At 41.3% G+C, this 21379-nt stretch overlaps 3 protein-coding genes across 4 annotated transcripts; 1 reads left to right on the top strand and 2 right to left on the bottom strand.

Annotated features, from left to right (window-relative positions):
• Positions 1-1829: 1829 nt before the first annotated feature.
• On the bottom strand, positions 1830-6295 carry nsun4 (NOP2/Sun RNA methyltransferase 4). Of its 2 annotated transcripts, none has more exons than XM_068570947.1 (8): positions 6202-6295; positions 5602-5821; positions 4882-5059; positions 4425-4579; positions 4170-4330; positions 3942-4066; positions 3722-3854; positions 1830-3473 (listed from the first exon to the last, which is right to left on the bottom strand). In XM_068570947.1, the coding sequence occupies exons 1-8, from the start codon at positions 6292-6294 to the stop codon at positions 3330-3332; spliced, it is 1209 nt and encodes a 402-aa protein (XP_068427048.1). In that variant the 5' UTR covers position 6295; the 3' UTR covers positions 1830-3329. The 2 variants fall into 2 exon arrangements, with proteins under 2 accessions (XP_068427048.1, XP_068427049.1); XM_068570948.1 differs by having other exon boundaries at positions 1830-3479; positions 3728-3854.
• Positions 6296-6460: 165 nt separating this feature from the next.
• LOC137781386 (cytochrome b-c1 complex subunit 6, mitochondrial-like) lies at positions 6461-8183 on the top strand. The gene is made up of 4 exons (XM_068570119.1): positions 6461-6587; positions 7061-7138; positions 7587-7748; positions 7855-8183. Exons 1-4 carry the CDS (start codon positions 6540-6542, stop codon positions 7885-7887), a joined length of 321 nt encoding a protein of 106 aa, XP_068426220.1. The 5' UTR covers positions 6461-6539; the 3' UTR covers positions 7888-8183.
• Positions 8184-8670: 487 nt separating this feature from the next.
• On the bottom strand, positions 8671-14453 carry pif1 (PIF1 5'-to-3' DNA helicase homolog (S. cerevisiae)). The gene is made up of 13 exons (XM_068570107.1): positions 14357-14453; positions 13567-14133; positions 13316-13439; positions 12926-13051; positions 12496-12649; positions 12144-12258; positions 11632-11738; positions 11299-11438; positions 10922-11028; positions 10733-10820; positions 10315-10460; positions 9038-9229; positions 8671-8850 (listed from the first exon to the last, which is right to left on the bottom strand). Exons 2-13 carry the CDS (start codon positions 14116-14118, stop codon positions 8794-8796), a joined length of 1908 nt encoding a protein of 635 aa, XP_068426208.1. The 5' UTR covers positions 14119-14133; positions 14357-14453; the 3' UTR covers positions 8671-8793.
• Between the last annotated feature and the right edge of the window lie 6926 nt (positions 14454-21379).

Genomic DNA, 21379 nt, shown 5'->3' with positions numbered 1-21379 from the left:
GAGCCCCCCGGAGCAAGTCCCCCACACAAAAATCACAGTGTACCATTCAATCAGTGCTCTTTCTCTCCCTCCTCTCCATGGTTCTCTTAAAGGTTTTAACCATGGAGAGAATGAAAAGTGCCAGCATTAGAAAGCTCGGCCCATTGAGGAGGTGACAGGGTCTGCCAGAATATGATCCTAATCCGGTTTCCAGCATTCTTTTAGCCCACTGGCATTGCCATTTCACTGCATATTCTTTAAGCTGTCAGGTCCAGGGAAATCCCTCTAATAGTGCATTGCCCAGATACACATCAAAGTCCTCCTGGAAACCAGCAGCAGCAACTAAAGGGAGAGGGAAGCGCAACACAATGAGGCTCACAGCTGCACATTCACTTGCAAAAAAAAAAGAAGCAAAAACTTGCTTGAGAACTTAATGCTCAAATAAACAAAACTCATACATGATGCTTGAGGGCGAAACATCAGCAATCTTTGCCCTTTTTTGACCTTTTAAACTGACTTTAATCGTAATTTATTCAAGAACGGAGAGGGCACGACACTGAGGGAGACGGTTATAAAGATAAAAATAATATGAAGCGTCAGACAACAGGTGGTTAAACTGTGTCTCCTCGGCCATCCTCCTTTAGTTCCACTTCATCTTCCATTTTCGTCTTGTCCTTTTTTTTCTTAAACACTCTTACTGCCATCTCGCCCCTCGATGGGTAATCTCCTCAGAGAGAAGAAAAACCCCATTCTCTCTCTTCTTAATCTGGCTGCAGCGTAAACCTACGGCTGCATTTCCAATGCAGGCTTCACTGAGCCAAACAGGAGCGCTCTCAGCTACTCCATGGAGTACCGAGTCTATCGGAGAACGCTTAGATCACATATTGAGCTCATGGCTCATATTTAAAGCTTGTTTGAAGGACAGTCTGAAGTTATGAGATGGCACTTTTAGCTATTCACTGCAACAAAAAGTGTGTAAATATGTCATGTGAGATCATTAAATGTTACATAAAAGCAAGACAAGGCTACAATATGGGACGCGCGGCATCTTCTCAGGCCTGTGCACAGACACACTCACGGCAGGTAATATTATATCCCCATGTTGATGTGAATTTTTAACAAGCAGGCCGAATACCAAAGAGAATGAACCCATGTCACCTGCACCTCCGTAGTCTTTTGATGGACTGCAATAGTCATACCAACAATCCTGTCACTAAACGACAACTGGATGTCTGAAATGGGAAATAGAAATTCAGAAACTGGAAAAAAAAAAAAGATAAACGACTGTAATCTGGAATATATATATAAAAAAGACGACATAGCATTTGTACATCTGCCCTGCGGCTGAGAGCTGCAGGGTCCTGCTGGGCTCAGTCGACTCAGTGCATCTGGGACAAAGACCTCCACCTGTGAAATCTCTCCTCCCACCGCCAACTGGGACGCGTCTGCTCTCCACCTCTGGGCTGGAAACCACCACAGCAGGACCAGCAGCATCTGCTTCAAACACACAGACTGCATCGGCCTCACAGAGGGAATGCTCACTCAGGAAAGACACCTGAATAGTCCGTGCTGAAGACACACAACTGAATCCCTGATTTCAACCCATTTAGACGGACAAAGATTAGTTTACTGCGGAGGTTGAAGTTTCAGTGCTTCCCTGCTGCTGCCGTCTGACACACTAAATGCTCAGATTAAATATATGGAGGTCATTACTAATGGGGGCAAGATTATTCATTCAGTAGAACTTGTGTGTCACGAGGTGAATCCACAACACTATCACAGTGTTTTACATGTTTATTACCAAAAAAAGCAATGTGGAAATTGTATTTGGAAATGCAAGAGAAGCATAGTTGTGGAGTTATATCCATAATATTCATCTTTTTAATACAAGGCATATGTCTGCCTAACACAGGCTTACACACACAGGGACACAAAAGCACAGCGGTTCATTGGCTAATTCAATAATAAAGCAGAGAGCCAGACGAGTGTATAGACAGGCAGAATAGAGAGTAACTCATCTCTAACAGTCTGCCGTCTCCTGAGTGTTAAAACATGTAAATTTATGGAAGAGCCCATAGGAAACACATATTTACAATACGTTTAGGTAATCACAAGATGTGCGAAAAAGGCATTCAAGGCCCTGGAGACGAACGCAGTCAATACAAAAATAGTTTTTATGTGTCATTAATTCCCTCTGCATTCCCAGATACATCCCCCCTTTTACCGCAGTAATACAGTAATCACTCACAATCGCACAGAAAATTATCTGCACTCATCTGTGGAATCAAAAAAAAAAGCGGAAGGGCAAAATAGGGAGAGAGATGTCCCATTTTAGCTCTCTGCTGCCTCTTTAATGTTCATCTGGGAGCCGCATGGCTGCCGTCCGTCCCTGCACGGGGATGGGAGTCGGCTGCTGCACTTGGAGCAGCTTAATGACGGTGGGGTGTAGATGGTGGACTCGTTAGACACACACACACACACCTTTTTCACGGTACATTGCCTGGCCAGGACAACATAAAGGGTCATCGGCGGTGTGATGGAAAAAGAGGCACCTCTCTGCTCACATTAGGCAGTGATACGAGGAAACGTTTCAACTCTGAGTGATGTCAATGCAAAACAGATTCAATCCAGATATAATAATGAAAGTTTTACAATTTCAGATGTGAGGAATCAAATGGTCAAAAAAAAAAAGTCATTACCTGCCTGTTCATTATGCTCTTCTTCCATATATCCACATATCGCATTATTAGGCAAAGCCATCAGACCTGATGATAACCTCGGAACAAGCCAAGCAGTTTCATTTGGGGCTTAAAGAGAACTTGGGATTCTGATGGAAATTTGTATTTCGGTAAAGTGAACTCCAAGGATATGCATTCTTTATCTCCTGACAATGTATAACCTTAACAGACATTAACTTAGGGCCCTCTAGTGGGCACAGGATACTTTTAATATTGAGCCACTGTTGCCCCCTACAGGTAAAAAAAGGAAAACTACAATTAAATAACTGGTTCGTTCCAAAAAACTTCTGTCAAATCAAAGTTTTAACTCTAAAAACCAAGAGTCCCGTAAATGTAATTTTGCGTTCCTGTTGGTCGAGTAGAAATGTCTCAATGCTGTACACAATAATAATGTCACGGTCCAGGTCCTTCAACTGGAGTATTTGTGTGTTTCTGTCACATTTAACCATTTGCGGTCCAGTGTTTCAACAGTGCACCAGCATGATGAAAAGTTCTCCAACAGCTACAGTGAATGCAGGGAAGACGAGTCAAGAGGATCTTCACCATTAGTCCATGAAGCCGTAATGTCGTCGTTCCAATGTCCACAAGCGTTTAGGCAAAGCTGTCACCGGTCTATGTGAGCCTCCGTAGCTTGCACATGTAGATGGGACCAAAGTTAGCTGCCATGTGTGGGACGACCATCTCACCCAGGTGGAGGTCGGCGGCGAAGTGAAAGGTTTTCCTAAACATGTGCGTGAGGGGTCGCAGATCAACAACCTGAACGTACATATGATCAGGACAAGAGGGAGAAAAAGGAAAATAAAAAGGTTCAATCCTTTGTTGTAATCAGGTTGCTGTGGTCATAATCAGGAAGTTCAGAAATTTCAAAAGGTCAGAACCTTAATGATAGTTTATCTTCCACCATCGTTGAGTTGTATCCTTGAATCTCTAGTATACAGTCTCTTGATGACGGTGACTGTGTGTGTGTGTGTGTGTGTGTGTGTGTGTGTGTGTGTGTGACTGACCTGAAGCTGGATGCCGTGGTTCTCTCGAGCCAAGACGATTGCCTGTTCCACCACACTCTGGTTCTGGATATGAGAAAGTGTGCATGTGGAGTAAAGGATCTCCCCGCTTGGACAAGCTGCTTCGATTCCAGCCCTGCAGGACGGAGAAAGGGGTTGTTTACTTCATATGAAATAATCACAGTTAACTTGACACTAGCCTTATATTTTCACCAAAACTTACATCAGTAGCTCCAGCTGTAGCTGCGGGAGCCTTCGTCTTTCACCGGTCCTGATCTTACTGAATATATTGTTGTCGTCCTCCATGAGTGAATGTCTGTCTGTGGTGCAGGGGACATCGACGAGGACCTGAAGGCCGAACAGATAAGAGGACGTGGACAAAGTGGTGGTATTTGAATAAATGCAGCAATATTTCAGGCACTGGCTGTATGACGACGTGACACTGGCTTACTCTGTCAAAAGTGTTCCTTTCGATTTCCCCCCATTTGGTGCCATCAAAGGAGGTGATGCGCAGTTTTTCGTCAGCTAAAAGCAGCTTCGGAAAGTAGCTGGTGAGGACTTTTCTCAGTCGCATTGTCCGAGACACTGAGGCGTCATTTACGCACAAATAAGCTTTGAAGCAGACAATGGAGGGTTAACTACAACCGACAGATAGAACACCAGTACTAAGTGAGGAAAAAGAAGAAGGTGAGAGCAGTCCTCTTACCTATAGACTCGGTCTGAAGTAAAGCCAAGGTCTTGCCTCCTGGAGCAGCACAGAGGTCAAGCACATTGTGACCTTCTTGGACACCCAGCGCGAGACAAGGCAGCAGAGACGCTGCGTCCATCAGGTAGTAACCCAACAACCCACACACGTCTGGTCTTGAGAGGACAAAGGATAAAGAATTAGAATACACTTCAAATAGAGTAAAACATTTTAATTTGGGTTAATAATTGCCACATTCTTGGTTCATCTGGAAGAGAAACACAGAACACAGTTCCCTAAATGTCCAACCACTTAGTAAACCTTTTGAAATTAAATATAGAAACAAAACATATAAATGATTATCATGTGACAAACTACCAGATTGTAAATGACGTTAACAACATGGCACGCATACAAAATATACATATTTTTTTTATTGATTTTAAGTTTTTGTCTAATAAATAAGGAATAAGCTCACCTAGCGGGCTTGAATCTTGTGATATCGCCTCTTGGAAACACTAAACACTTGATGTGAGGACTGAGGTGTAGGGGAGATAGCTGCTGACCATCAATGCCAGATTTCTTAGAAATGCCGCTGGCATCCTCAACGCCTGCAACCTCAGATTCTTGCTCCATGTCTGGCTGAGCTGCAGAAACTATGAAGAATGTAGAACTGATTATATGAGATATATTGTGCTTTTCAATGAGATAATAAAACTTTGTTTAATTTTGAAGCTATCAGAGAAGAATAACTTGCAAGTGGCCTTTTGCAATGAATAGAAATACACATTGTGTCCTATTCCCTTTATTTTGCAAACTTTTTGAAAACACAATGATCAACTATTGTTAGTAATTTAGATAGAAATTTAAACTACAGTTTACACAACAAAAAAGTATGGTTTGAATTATAATACTAGTATGAACCTATATGTATGAATATATATTTCACTTAACCTACACACTGATTATCAAGAGGCTTGTTCAACAACAAAAAAGTGAAAAAATAAATAAAATAGGATTCAGCACTAATGGTCCTTTACTTGAGAATAAGTCTCTGAGGAAGTCAATACACCAAATTTCAATGATACGCAAATGAAGAGGTTTCCATTGAACCACTAACATCTTGTTTTAAAGTTCTACATGTCATGCTTGATATAGCATTAATAAGTAGACTGAGCCTTGGATAATGCACACCTACCTTCTGTATCTGTGTCAGTGAGGAAGTCTCTGCAGCCCAGGTCTTCGAGCTCTGTCAGAACAGGATCATGGGAGAAATTATTTAGCAGGGCTCCGTATTTCCTCTCTGACAGCAAGGCGGCTCGGACTGATGGCCACTGCGGCCCGAGCTGGTTGCTGTAGATGGCATCAAAGTGCTGCAGAGCCAGGCTGGTGGGAGGGTGCTTGGTACGTGTGACAGCCTGTCAGAAAGCAGAGAGGTCAAAATACTGATTTAAAAATGTTTACTTGCTTCGATTTTTCTATTTTGTGAGTTTAATTAGTTAAGTGAACATGTACAATTGGGAGCAAGGTTTTAACGAGCATGGCCACGGATAACCGCCATGCTAGTGTACAATTATATATCCTTTAATACAAATACAATAAATTGATTTATATTGTATTAAACTGTATGAGAGAACAGACTCTCGATCAAGTTTATTCACTGTGTCATTGATTACATTTAGCGAGAGAATTATAATTCCAAAACGCCACGGTATAGATACCGGTATTTAACACTTTCTCTTAATTACATACTGTATGCTTATTAAATGATTTGTCTATTTATGCATTGATAACGTACCCATTTTTCCTTCACTCGGTTTCGTCTTGGTATGAAACACCTTAAATCTTTAACTTTTCTCAGTAGAAGTCTGGTATCCAAGAGCAGCGCCATCTTGCCGTGCAACAGCTATTTGGTCCGTCGTCGCTCCGTCATCCGAAATAAAGTTCCGCCGTCATTGATTGGACCAGAGTAACGTCACTAACCACTTTCAACCAATAGGAAACGCTCTAAGGAAACATCCGGTGATCTTTCTCTCTGTTTCTTCCGTCTGAATGACCTCACGTCCTTAACAAACCTTCGGTGCAGCTGAACTCTGTCCTCTGTCGGGATTTTGGGAGAATTTTAGAGCTTTAATCATGGTTTTTGAGAGGAAGATGCTCACGTACGGCGACCCCGACGACGAGGTACTGGAAAAAAAGACCGATATAGTTGTCTCTTTTTGTATGTGTGTGTTTGGCCATGTCACGTGTTACCCAACTCGGCTCAGTCGCCCAACTCTGGTCCGTCTGGCTGTGTGTCGGCTCTTTTGAAGACGTGTAGACGTGAACTGTTCTGCCAAACGAAGATGGAGCTTAAAGTGCAACACAAACTGTGCATGAGTTACAGTTTTTAGAGATTTCTTGCTCGACTTTACTTGGATTGGTCCATAATAACTCTGGCTGCAACAGTGGTATTTCCTGTCGGTGAAGTTATTTGGATGTTTACCACTCTGTTAAAAGAGGCTCTAAGTTATGAATTCAAATCTAAAATGTGTTTTATTTGTATCATTATTTATGGATCGATGCTAGTTGTAATACAGCCCATGTAACCTTTAAACAACTATACGTGTTCAGCCCAAACTAACAAAATGCCTATTTTATATTATGTCCTTGACAAGGAGGAAGATGCACCAGCTGAGGAAGAAGAAGAAGAACAAGAGGAAGAAGAAGAGGAGGAGGAAGAAGAAGACATGGTGGTAAGTTTGTGCTTCCTAAATCTAATGATTGAGTTTAACAGTTATATATGAGCAACACAAACATATTGAAACTATACACTAGATCAAGGAATAGACATATACTTTTGTTCCACTAAATTCAGTGACAAATATTGTAATTTTACTCCACCATATTTATTTGGTTTGCTTCGGTTACTTTGCAGATTAATATTAATACAGTATACATAATAAATACATTGTGGTATATTATAGACAAGACAAACTTTGACACAAGCTACTGATCAGTATATCAATTCAATTAGCCCCGTCTTTACCTGCAACATTAAAGTAATGTAGACATTAACACATCAATCTAAGAGTATCATTCACATTAGTCAAATGGACAGTTCTGCATAAATACTTTTACTTTTGATACTTTATTTACATGTTGACTCCATTGTCTATAATATACCACATTTGTCCCTTTTAGGACCCTTTAGATGCGTTACGAACCAAGTGTGAACAGACGGATCAATGTGTGCACTACAGGAAGCGTCTGGAGGCCTGTGAAGCCAGAGTCAATTCTAAATCCACCACTGAAGAAGAATGCACAGAAGAATTGATGGACTTTCTGCATGCGCGGGACCATTGTGTAAGTGGTGCAAAAGGAAAAATACAATGTGCCGCCTTTTCACTTGTGACTATTTTTCCACCTAGAAAAACGGAAATGCTGATCATGTTCTTCTTTCTCTCTATAGGTGGCACACACGCTGTTCCAGAAAGTGAAATAACCTTCCTGACCAGCTCCACTTGCAGCTGTAAAATAATCCCCATTGCTCTGTTGTTCTCCTGTGTATTAATGTAAAAGAAGTTTCTTGGATTCCTGGACTAAATACATGTCACCCTTTCTCTATACAGTGCAATCATGTCTAGTTTGGCTTAGCGGCAATCTGTCAAATGAGCCACTGCTTGTAGGTAATGAGGGCTAAAATCATGCTCGCTGGTCAGTTCATTTGCATTGCTGCCCTGCAATACATATTTCTCTCAGGTTTGGCCATGGATAATAAACATTTTCTTATCCAGCATGTTTGAGTTGCATCATTGATTGAGACACAAGTGACTGTATACTCGGGGCACAATGTATAAAGACCAAGAGGATGTTTTCATTTGTGAGTTTAATACAAGAGGAAGTCAGATTTAGGCAGACTGTTGTGCAATATGGGTTTATTATACCCTTTACAAATAATGAGATGACCATTGTATTAGATAATATGGTATCTGAACACTTTGGGCATATTTCAGGCAATGATGCTTTTAGGTTTGCGGCTTCTTAGAGCCAACTCAGGTTAAGGCGATCCATTTTTTTGTCATCTGCTGGATTGATGTGTGTGGCAAGTAATGGCAGCGCATGCAGACGGCTCAAACAATCCACAGATATTGAGAAATTTTATTGGAATACATACCAATAATCATGATAAATAATATAAAAAAAAGACATAAATAAGCTCTTGAAAAAAGTGACCAAGAGGTGGCAGTGTCACTTCAATTGCTGCAAAAACAAACCATGAGGTAAAGTGCAGATGACTGTTATTGCCTTAGTTTTAAGAAAATCAAGTTGTCCCACGAGGAATACAACATGATAAAATACAGATAATTCATGCACACGGTGCATAATGTCACAGCCGATGGAAATGTATTCACCATATCGCTGAGTTCTTTTTGTTGCCGTTGTCAAGAAAATCATCCATAGAGGCCTGTGGAGACAAATCACGTTACGATGAGACTGAACAGTGTTACGACTGCTGCAGCTCTGTGGTGTTATGTTTGTGTTTTATGTGATCCTACAGTAATCGTTTGTACTTTGTGCACTAGACACATCATGGTTGACGCGTCATGAAAGCTAAAGTAATCAAGCAACACGTCCACAGGTTATGCACTCACCTGCATGAGCAGCCGCTCCTTCCTCAGTTTCTTGTAGAACATGAGAACGTCTGGATCGGCCCGGACCACGAGGGGGTCGAAGTCCATCACCCGCAGACCCTCCAGACTTCGAGCCCGAGACAAAGCCACGTAGGCCTGCCCGCTCTCAAACACACGCGCCAGAGAGATTTCCACACAGTCGAGTGTCATTCCCTAAAATATGTATTTTTTTTTTTTAAAGAAAAAAAAAAAAGCAGGTCAGAAAAGGAATTGTACAACCTAGAATGTATTGTCATGTGGATTGCTTAAAATAAAGCATTGGTAGATGAAAATTCCAGTATTTTACACAAAACGTTTTCAAAATCAAGATTCAAAGTGCATCATCTCCACCCACTCCGTTTATCTCAGTTATATCATTTATTTGATCTCCACTCATTTCCTCTGAAATGTGTGGGATTTTCTCATTTCCCCCGTGCTTTAGCTCCTCTGCTATAGAACACACACACACACACTGGTCATAACCCATGAACTCCATTACCAAGAGGGACCCTTTTCCTCTCCAACCAATATCTGAGGCAGAGGTCAGGGAGCTGGTGGTGAGGCAGCTGAGAGATGATGATTACAGCTCATTTTTGGGAAGCGTTAATACGGTGTTGGTGTGCCGAGCGCGTCTGACCAGGCCTGAAGCAATTTCCCCTCATCAAATAGCATTATTGTGTCTGTTCATACTCACCGTGGCCGAGTTTCTCTTCTTCCGTCTGCTCTGTGGTTTTTAAACTAAGTAGGAACCTTTTTCCTTCAGATACAATTTTTTTCTTGTTCTTTCCAAAATCTTTTATTTCATCATCTGGTCACGAATGTCAGCTTCAAATGTTGTGCCAATCTTTCCCGTAGATAGAGAAAATTTACTCAGGTGAAAAATCTGGTCTGCTCGAGGTGCTAGAAAAACAAAGTTTGGGGACCTAAAATATTTAGGGTGTATCCTCTGTGGATCAGGAATGTCTCCACAAAGACGACCACAAAACACTGGCGTCCTGGTGGTTTTTAGATTTAAATTGAGCATCTTTCTATGTCGGTTATGTGTCATATGCCATTTTCTGGTATTTCTTCTTGTAATGTGTTTTGTCTGTTGTGCACCGATAACCTTGTCTGTATGAGTCTGTTGTCGTCCATGGTGATAAGTGAGTTTCCCCACTGGTGATTAATAAAGTTATCCATCCATCCATCCATTCATTCATCCATCCAAAAAGAGTCTTCAACAACAGTCTTGTGAGAGCTGCGACTGAACCGGTTCTCACCTGGCTCTTGTGGATGGAGATGGCCCAGGCCAGTTTGAGTGGCAGCTGCTGTCGACTCAGGTGGATCCCACTGCCCGACTTAAAAACCCAGCGCTCGGCTTTCAGCACCTCTGTGGCGCCACAAAGGAAACGTACACGTGGGAGTCCTGAGGAAACGCAGGCACTGGGTTCAGTACGTGGATGGACGAGAATCTACCACCACTGTTATGACTGAGAAGACACTATCTGTATTTTGGTTAAGGGCATTTGCCATAAGTTATTCTCCTTTGAAATATCCCACAGTGACTATTCTTTTAAGTAATCCTATGCAATTATCTTGCCACTAAGCGTATACGTTATTACAACTAAAGATAACATCCAACAACATTTTCTGAGAAAAGGTTCCTGCAATACATTTCAAGATAAATCAAATACCAACCATGTTTTCCAGACTCAAACGCCACCACGAGCCCTCGCGCTCCGTTCACCAGACCTCGAGCAACATCCAGGTTCTTGGTGAGCATGACCTTCAAAAAGAACAAGAGTTACATTTTGTCGTCGCTCAAATTGAGCGCAGTTCGATCAACATAGAAGAAAAAAGTGTAACGTTCCAATAACACAGGCTCACCTGAGCTCCCACTTTGAGCTGGAGCAGTCTGCTGACGGGGCTGTGGCCGTCGATCGTCTTCGCCAGAGCTGGGTCGCTGTCCAGTGCCTCAAACACACGCACTGACCCTGAGGAAACGTAAACGGTCATGTAAAGAACAAAAAGAAAGCAGAGCACAAAACCAATCCTACAGGGGATCAAACACGCCTTCCAATTTCCTGATGCAGCTATGGCTAACAAAATGAAACGTGTACACGCTTCTTCAGGAAATAACTGATGTTTGGCTGAGACTGAAAATATGTGATGGAAATAGGTTTTTACCATTTTTTTTAACCATGATTTGAGCCAAACAAACACCTGTTAAAGCGGAAAAGAAAACCTAATCAAACACGTCGGACCTGGCAGCTGCTGGAGTTTGTTCTCGTTGGTGAGCTCCACGTCGTCCTTGTGCGTGCACAGCCTGGTCGCTAGAATGCCGTCCCTCTCGATCTGATGGTAGGCGCTGCCCATCAGCTTAGTGGTGACTTCCTCTGTCACCCTGAATGGTTTGAATTAAGACACATTTGGCTTTAGAACATGCTATTCCTGAAAGACCCGTAACTGCATTAGCTGAAACGCATTAGTTTGGTAATGGGTGTGCTCTGAAATCCCATTAGCAGAACAGAAAACACATTTCAGCCATTAAATTGTGTGGGTAAAAAAACTAAAACAGAACAGTGCCATTACGTCACCTGCCCACCCTCACTGCCTGTAAGAGGGAGATGAAGGACTGGTCAGTTTGCCTGCGCACTTCCATCAGCTCCATGTTGACCTGGATGACCTTATGCCAACTCCTGGCCTGGAGGGGAGGAAAAGGTCATAAACAATAAAAATACAACAATAATAATAACCATTAATGCGCTTCAGGAAGCACAGTGTGTAGGACAAATGCTGAGTCATGGAACAGTCACAAACAAATGTTACTGACTAGCAGGTACTTGGAACAACCTCTGAGGACCTAAACTAATGTAAACACGCCTCTACAGTCCTGGTGAAGCTTTTTGTATCCAGTTTTTACTTCCAGTTAGAGAAGACACGCACAGGCCCAAACTACAGGCATGACGGATTGCTGAGAAGTTCAAATGTTCTGGGATTGAAAATGTAAACACTATTTTTTATTGTTGCATAGATGAAATTTGACCTCTGCATTCAACCCATCTGAAAAACAAAAATGCATAAATCCTTAGATGCACGGTGGTCTGACCTGGAAGCAGAAGCTGGCCTTTTCTTTTCCTTTAGAAACAGGAGGCAGCTGGAGGAAGTCGCCACATACGATCAGTTGAATGCCCCCAAACGGCTCAGTGGACCTCCTGACCGACCTACAGGAGAGCAGCAAGAAGATGAATATTGTGATACAACTTCAATATTACGGCTTAACACGGTAGCTCCAAATCAGAAGTTTTATAAAATACAATATGAATAAATTATTTTTGCCAATTTAATAAAATAAAATAAAACAGGTCAGAAAAGCACTTAGCAATAAATGACACAGTAGTCAAACATGTCAAAAGTCTCCAAAGACATCTTGAACCACTGTAGCGTCACAGTCATCTCACCTTGCCACCGACTCCAGCTTGTCAAAGAACTGGGCCTCCACCATGGAAACCTCGTCGATGATGAGGTGGCGACAGCTGGTCCAGTGCTGCAGCACGCCGGGCCTCTGGGCCAGCTGGATGCACTGCTCCAGCGGGGCAGAGCCAGAGCCAATACCTGAGAGAGCACGAGAGGAAACACTGGCGGTCAGAGGCGACCCAATTCTATAACACCTGCAAATACTCAAAAGATAACCTTTCCAAAAAGGCACCAGAAGGAAGAGAAGTTTCTGAACCTCAAATCACAACATTTATTAATTGGATAACATGCAATATTGTATATAGTAACTTGTTGAAGGGAAAAATAACCTGTGCATCTCTCACCACGTGTATCATTTACAGAGACACATTTGTGTCAAGTCCGTTTTATCTCTGCAAAGACACGACAACTCACCGGCAAAGTTGTGTAATGTTGTTCCTCCGATGTGACATGCAGCTACTCCTGTGCTGGCTGTGGCAAATGTGTTTTTTGGAGGAAGCGATCCCATGATTCTCTTCAGTAAGAAGGACTTTCCTGTGCCTGAAAAACAGTCAAAAAAAGGACCTTAAAACTGACAATTTCATTTTATTGCCAGAAGAATACTACAAATGTCATAAAAATATTTACATAAAATTCTCTTTTGGAGGAGATCATGATAAACTGTTATATTTACAACTAAATAGCATCAATAATACATATTTCAGTAAGACAGTTCTGCAGAATGCATCATCAGGCATATCGTTTTAGACAGTTAATACCAACATTTTGCACAAATGTAGCTGTATTTAATTGTCACAGACTTACCGGCACTTCCAGTAAAGAAGACATTCTTGCCACGCAGCACGGCAGTGAGGACAGCGGCCTGATCTTTATTCAGCTTACGTGAAGGCAGAGCCAGGATGGGCTTTTTGCTTGGGTTGGCTTTCACCTGAATCAAACACATTCAACTGATTAGATACAAAAGACAGACTATGACATGGATGCAGGAGGGAACACGTGAGGGCAGTAGTCTGCTAGACGAGATACCATTGTATGTGTGAGTGTTTTCCACTCACTGGGCTGAAGTTGGTGTCACTTCTTGACCTTTTGACCTGCTGTCCTCTTCCAGCTGCAGTTGTCCTGTTGGTGCGGTCTGTCGGCCCTTTGGGCGCCACGGTGCTCCTCATCTCGTTGACCTTCTTGATATCCTTCAGTTGCAGCGGGCTGATGGCCTCGAAGCTGCGGGGCAGACCGGCGTTGAGCTTCTCTCGCTCGGTCATGGGCTTGCTGCTCATCCGGGCCTGGTGCTTGATGCTCAGGGTTTTGAGGAAGAGGTTCAGTCGGTCAGGGGGGCAGTTGGAGATGAGCACCTGGATGTTCTCAGGGAGCAGTTTCACGGTGCACTTCCCTTCTCTGACGAACTTTGTAAAAAGCTTGAATTCTTTGAGATGATAATTTTGCGGGACTTTTGCGTCGTGCACCCGGAGGATAATGTCCTGGAACTCATTCCGGCCCAGAATGACCGAGGCTTTACGGATGAGCTGCCTCCGGGTGGCCTGCCCGCAGGCGTTCAGATGCTCCACCGTCACGCAGCACTGCAGCTGGGCACCGTCCTCCCCGTCCAGCATAGCGGGGACGTTTTGCTAAATGCAAGAGTTCACGTTGAATTAATGGTGAATCAGCTCGCTCAGGCGGTTTAAGATGGATATTTAAACAACGTGTAACCCCCTGAACTGCATTGACACATCCCCGCAGCTGTCTTTAATTTAATTAATACAAACATCTGATAGCGAAACAATTAAACATACCGGCTTGAGCAAAATACACTTTAAATGTAGTTACTGTGAAACGTTTATTAATTCTTACCTTGGTTTTTAAATAGACTACGTCCTGATCTTTGTCTCTCTTCCTTTCTCCGTGTGGGTCTCAGTCTGTGAGCAGAGCACCGCTTTTCAAATTGTCGTTGCGGGAATTCAGCCAATAGCTGCGTGACGCTGCGGACCAATCAGGAAAAGGGGGTTTAATAAACTACCCAATGAGAGTACGAGGAGGGCCGTCCCTATGGCTGCACCGACCAATCGCTGAAGCCATAAGCGGGGCATCGTAGTTGTGTGAAATACACATGGCTATCCGGAAATAGCAAACTTCTTCACCCACAACACTGCTATTCCTACAATTACGTCAATATCAAAACCTCTTGTTTTCGCTATTGTCGGAAATAATGTAGGTATTTTTTTATGTATTTGTTCACCTGGGAAACTCAGTCGGCTTGCCAACTGCCTGTGTGCAAAACACATGACGAGTGTCATTTATTTAATGTCTCTGTGAGGTCACAGTTATAATCTAATGCTGGTTTACTGTGTTCATCTGGAGATCATGAAAGAATGGCTGATGAAGACTGAAGGGGTGAGTATGCTATAGTCTTATGTATTTTCTAAAATATGTTTTTTGATCAATAATTTATAATTAGTGTGCCAGCCAAACTCTGGATTACATGATTTATTATTCAATATGTACGGCGTGGGACTATAAGGTAAACTTGGTACTGGTAATGTAACATGATCAAAAGGGGAGCTTTATATTTCTTTAAGAGTTTCGAGTCATCAGTTCAAGGTTTGCAGCTCTGATGTCTCCATTTAGTTGTAATTATGATTACTCATTAACTAAGTTATGATTTAACATTTAAAAAAAAGTCTGTGTCTGGAAAATATAAAGTCTCACACACATACAATAACAATCACTAGATGTCTCTGTAAACCCAATATAATGAGGAAGAAAAATAAATGGGGCACGTTGACATCATTCTACTTCCTGTCTTCAAAGTAAAATCACTTCTTGTTTCCATGCTCCTCACAATAAAAGTCAATCATGTAATCAAACAAGTTAAAACATTCATACGCGTTAAAATATCGCCCTGCTTTGATATTTAACGGTTCCAGTCGCTGACAAGCTTCTTGCACTGCACATTGTGCGTATAATTGCAACGCACAAACAGTCAAGTGTTTTATTCCACTGTCACCTCACGCAACCATTTAGATACAGTTTATGTTCTATTTCCACCTAAAAATGAAGAATGGTTTCTGTGATTTTGAGCACTGGACATGGTCTATATTCTCAGATGGAATATGTCCGTTGAAATGTAGCTGTGACAATCTTCCTGCAGGCAAAATGTCGATCAGGTACTAAGTTGAAAGACCTTGGTTATATAAACTTTCCAGTGCTGAGCAAATGAAGCAAGCATTACAAAATATTCCATCTTGAGCATGATTCATAAGGATCCCTGTTATGAAAAGCAACACATTCTGCGTCAGCCGTCCTCGCCAACAGCCCAATTGGTTAACATTTGACTTGAAATCCGAGGTGGTTTGTTCCCCTGCGGGCGGCCGATTCCAACATGTGGGTTTTAGGTTCACTTTGCTTTTATGATCTGTGCAGAAGGTACATTTATAGTAAACACTAGCCTGTGAGGTTACTGCAGCTGCTCCGGCCCATGAGGCAAGTATGAGCGCAACACATCACATGGCTTTGTCGAAAACCACAACAACTTTTAATACTCTGTATTCCAGATAAACACAAAATGAACAGCAGCAACATCATGTGAAAATGGACAAACCTAATTTGCATTACATGAGGGGATTTTTAAAAGCTTTAAGTAATAAATTCACCATGTTGTTTTAAATGCGCGCACAGAGCCTCTCAGCAGTAATATGCATTAGAACCATATTTTCATGAGAGTTGAGTGTTTTTCTACAGCGAGAGGACAATATTTGCAATTTGTACCTGACCTTTTAATATTCTCATCATTAGGTGGACAAATTATGAATGTTGGTGCTTCTCACCTCCTACAATCCTACAGTTACCTTATTGACCCGAGAGAGATGTGTCGATGTCACAAACAAACGGCACACAAATGGCCCACAAGATACAGTGCAGTTTTTGTGTTTGAGTATTGTGTGTGTTGATGTTGTGCTCATAACGTACTTCTGAGGCACAACAATGCTCCCTGTCAGTGTATTGAGTTTCTCCGCTGGCCCATCTGACTTATGCTAATTGAAGTTTTATTCTGTCCCTAAACATAAAAACACAGGGCAATGGTGCTGAAATGTTGTCGTAAATAAGTTGTTTTTCTTCATTTTCTCTTTTCTTCTTTGCTTACGTCTTTCCTTTCTCTGCTGTCCTGTCGCAGCGTCTTTGCCGTGACATGTTTCTGTGCAGTGGAGCTACAGACCTTCCTTGTACCTTGTCAAAGTAAAGAGCACATCCACCCAACCATTCACGTACATCCACCCACTTCTTTGCCCTCCGACTAACGTCCACAGAGCTTCTTCCAAGCTAATTATGTGTGTCGCTCTTTAATATGAACTCTGAGGTGGGAAAGGGCAGCTGCAGACCAAAAGCTGCAGTCTGTGTGTGGTTGATTCATTTTAAATTACTCATGCACAAACACTTTCCTTCATTAATGATCCCTAAATGCTATGTAATCTTTATATAATAAGCAGCTTTCCTCAAGTTCCAATGATGCATCATATGGATTAAATACACGGCATTCCCACAGGTGCAATTAAAACAGCACGTATGTTTTAGCTGGTTAGAAAATATTTGAATTGCAAGTAGCTTTCATTTATTTTTGTGCGTAAGACAAAGAATAAAAACTATATTGCATTTGTCACATCAGCAATACACTATCTATTTTATTTAATGTTCTGATTGTCGTATACAGACCTTTAATAAAGGAACTGAGTACTTCTGGTACTGCTTATTCATCTTGAATGCCGTAAGATAACAAAAATAAATACATTTAAAAACTGCCATTAGGAGGGGGGGAGGGCTTTAACGTCAATGACTACATTTTCATGCAAAGAAGGCTCATCATTCGGCACGTGGAAAAGGGACCAGAGCGTGATGGTAATAAGGCTTTTGTGCTATGGAAGGTTTGCCCATCGTGAGATGAATTCATTGGGTCAAATTAAAAACACACTTCTCATATGTTTCACAAATTTTCATTCCACGGCTCAGTAAAATGTATATTACCACATAATCTCAGGGTAATGTGAAAATGAAACATAATGGGACATGGGTTTTGCATTTACACTTAGAATTAGCTGTCAAAATCTGTACAATTACCTAGAAAATGCGTTTTGTAAATTTAATAAAGCTGGTGGAGTTCCACTTTGCATATGCATGCGAGACTTTGCTACGTCTGACCATAAAGAAGTATTTTCTTCTGTTTGCAATAAAGTGCTACACATCATTATTAATAATTAAGTGTTCATAACTTATGAATATGATCCCAAATATAAATATATTGATAGTCAACATAAATATAAGTCAAATAATGAACTTTGATCCCAATTAATTGTGTAAGAATGATCCATTAAGAATGATCATCATCATTGAAACTCTGCTACATTTTATTGAGACGTGTGACACAATGCATGATGGGTAACTTTAATTGTCGCAAGGTGCATGAAACTGTGATGGAATGACCCGTCCTCTTTGAAGGCCTGTTATTGGCTGCCTCAGCGCTTGAAGAAAGGCTTTATGAGTTAATGATTTTTAAAAAACACTTTTCACCAAGTTAAAAAGTTCAGAGACATTTTTATACAAAACCCATTAAGGATATGCAACACTGTTGGGATGACACAACTTAAATATCTTAGTTTTTACAATATAATATGACTCCTGCATGCTAGAATATAGTGAAGCATATACAGTGGTGTCATGAAGAAGATCCCTCAGAAGAATAGTGGCTCATTATTCCAGAACAGGAACAATACGGCTTATGACTCATCCTGCAGAGTATGACGTGGAGCCCCGATACCACAACGGACCACAATCCTTTACACGCCAAAGATCATGGCTGGCAATTACACCCTGTGAGGGAAGGGACATGTCTTGAAAGGAAGGTACGCTAATAAGGATGGATGGAGATATTAAGGATGGGAACCCACCAGAGAGAGAATGTGACGTAAAGAAGAAAGAAACTGTGATCCCTAACGTTTGATATACCAACTGTGTTTTTAAAGAATAGGCGTAAACAAAGTGACCAGCACTTGAGCAAAGAATGAGAACACCAGAAGTATTCAGTTAATTCTACAAGTTATGTGATTTTAATCTTTTTTTTTGTTTATTTCCATGTGCCTCACGTACCCTCAGGGGTTCACGCACCACCACTTGAGAACCACTGTCTTCAAACTAGGACATTTTCTCAACAGTTAGACAAAACACTACAGTTTAAAATTGCAATTCAGTGACATATTTTTGAGAATAGACATTCCAGTTGAGTTCTCTTGTTTTGCACCAATATCTCAAGACTTCAGACTTGTGTCTCGTGACATCAGACGGTTATTTATTTATATTTTTAGAAGTGCCGATGACAGATCTCATGTTCATCAGCTGTAAAGGTGTCAGCTGCTGCCAGAGAGCAGGCAAAAAGGAAATTGCGAGACGGTTTTCACAGTTGAAATACTTCAATTCGTGGTGTAAAATGTCTCTCTTGATAGCGAAGATAATGTTGACAGAGAAGCAACCTTTTCTCAATTAATTAGTGTGCCCATGACTCCATATCTCTGTTGCCATTCACTCTTAACAGATGTCTAACTCTTTTTAATTGCCTTTGAAAGTGAGTCAGCTAACACCAATTATTTCCAATTAGGAAGTCTCTTTAACGCTTTGAGGACGGAGGCGGGAGAAGAGTCCGTCTGTCAGCGTGTTGAACATGTAGTTTGTCCACATCCTCCTCCCTCTATACATGGTGACGTTGCTGCTGAGGAGACGTTGGACACCATTGTTTGTCTTTTTCTTTTTGCCGTTTTTCTTTTTGAAATGAAAGGATGCTTTGGATTTGCAGTGTTCAGTTTCCACCGTATACAGTTTTGCTTCATCACATGAAAATTTGACGACATCAAGTTGTTGTCCAGCAATCTCCACTGCAGATGACGACAAGTATGGAGGACAGATAATGACTGAAGTACAAATAAATAAATGCATGAATAAATAAATAAAAGCATGAATAAATAAATACAGGAGTAAAAAAAGAAATGAAGAAATACATGTGGACACATAAATACATACAGAAAAATAATACAGAAATGTAGAAATAGATTTATTTAATGATGTCCTGTTTATAACTTATAATTATATTTTCCTGTATTTATTTACTTATTTATACATTTAAGTATTTATTTATTTATTCCTGTATTTATTCATGCATTTATTGACTCTTAAGTCATGTTGGGTCCTCCATAGAATACCAAAGAAAACTAGAAAGTATTTATTTATTTGAAAAGTTTGTTTTTTATTTTCCAATGCCTGGGTATAATAAGCACATCATGTGTTAGTTCTGGCTTCTTTTGGACTTCAATAGCTTTTTTTAAGGACTTAAATAGCAAACATCTGAATGAGTTGTTCCTCTGACGGCGTCTGCGTTACTGTGGCAGTGAATCTAAACCACCGACCACAGCGTGCGCTGTCTGTACAGTTGTGTGACGTCCTCCCTGCAGGTTTTCTGTGGGAGGATGATTCAGTGTCAAACCCAGAGGGTGAAGCGCACACAAACCTCCAAGTCAACAATCGCTCGTCTTTTGTTCCAAAGTTCAACTCTTGGAGGCTCCAACTCTGCATTTTGTTGTTCATTAAATGTTGGATGTTGTACCTTTTTCAATGCCGACATCCCACACACTGCCCACGGTCTATGTAACTTCACCTTCTGTAATCCGCGGCTAAGTGTGTGTATTGTGTCTTTGGTTTGTGTAGATATTTCATGAATTACCCTCATAGTGCTGATATGCCCCTATACAAATCATATTGTTTCCATTAAACACGATGAAAGATGATGTGACTGTCTCCATTTGCTACTTTAGACAGGCATGAAACCCGTCCCTTTATGTGGCAAACGTTTTGTTTAATTAACCCCTCTGGTTCCATTGAACTGAAAACAATGTGGATAATGTGATTTCTTCCTCTCACTGGCTCGCTTGTATGAAACAGATACTCTGAGGACACCATGAAGGGATGAACATTAAATGCATGAGACTGGCAGGCTAGACTGTGGAGGTGGTAGTTAATGTTGTCTAGGGATGCCCCTGGATGAAAGAGAAGTTGAGATTACTGCTAATAATCTTGATTGTCACATTAACAGCACGTGACTGAGCCGGAGGCGGTCCGCATTGTGTGAATGAGGAACAATCTGCAGTCAATTTACTCTAATTTGACATTAATATTACTGAAGAAGCAGTCACAGATGTTAAACCTTTGCATTGTACATTTTCCTGAAAATGAAAGGTGGTGAGGTTTGAATAAAAACATAAATAGGAAAAGGTTGTTCCCATTATTATTTGCCTGTAACTTCATAATGTGTCATGAAAACACTTTCCTGTAATCCCTTGGTTTATCGATCCCATGCGAGGCTTTGGTTGCAGTTGAATAGCCTGTGGAGAGCAAGAGAGGTGGTTTATTGTATGTATTTGTTACCAATAGAGGAATGGAGGCATCAAGAAAAGGAAAACAAAGAGGCAAGAAGTGCCCGCCCAATAAATCACATTTACACTCCAACGTGAAGGATTAAAGATGGAACATGAAAACACATGAAATCAGAGGAATGCAAGCAGAAATTACATATAATTATTTACCAGCTGACGTCAGTCAGTTCCTGAGGGTTCGAGTTGAGGAATGACACACACAGATACACACACACACACACACATACACACACAGACGTCACACGCACATCCCAGCAGAGTATTTCAACACCTCAGTCACAAGACACATCGAGATATTAAACATCTGTTCTTCAAAAAGTTGGCCCAGATGTGTTAGTGGGTGTGTTAGCAGTAGCTCACATGATAAAAATGTTTAATATCCAGCAGCCACCTGACGCATGATGTGAAA

Source organism: Clinocottus analis, unplaced genomic scaffold, assembly GCF_023055335.1.
Source record: "Clinocottus analis isolate CAN_PGR_092001 unplaced genomic scaffold, fCliAna1.0.p SCAF_11, whole genome shotgun sequence".
NCBI lineage: Eukaryota > Metazoa > Chordata > Actinopteri > Perciformes > Cottidae > Clinocottus > Clinocottus analis.
Note: the sequence above shows the minus strand (reverse complement) of the source record. Positions and strands in the feature narration are given on the sequence as shown.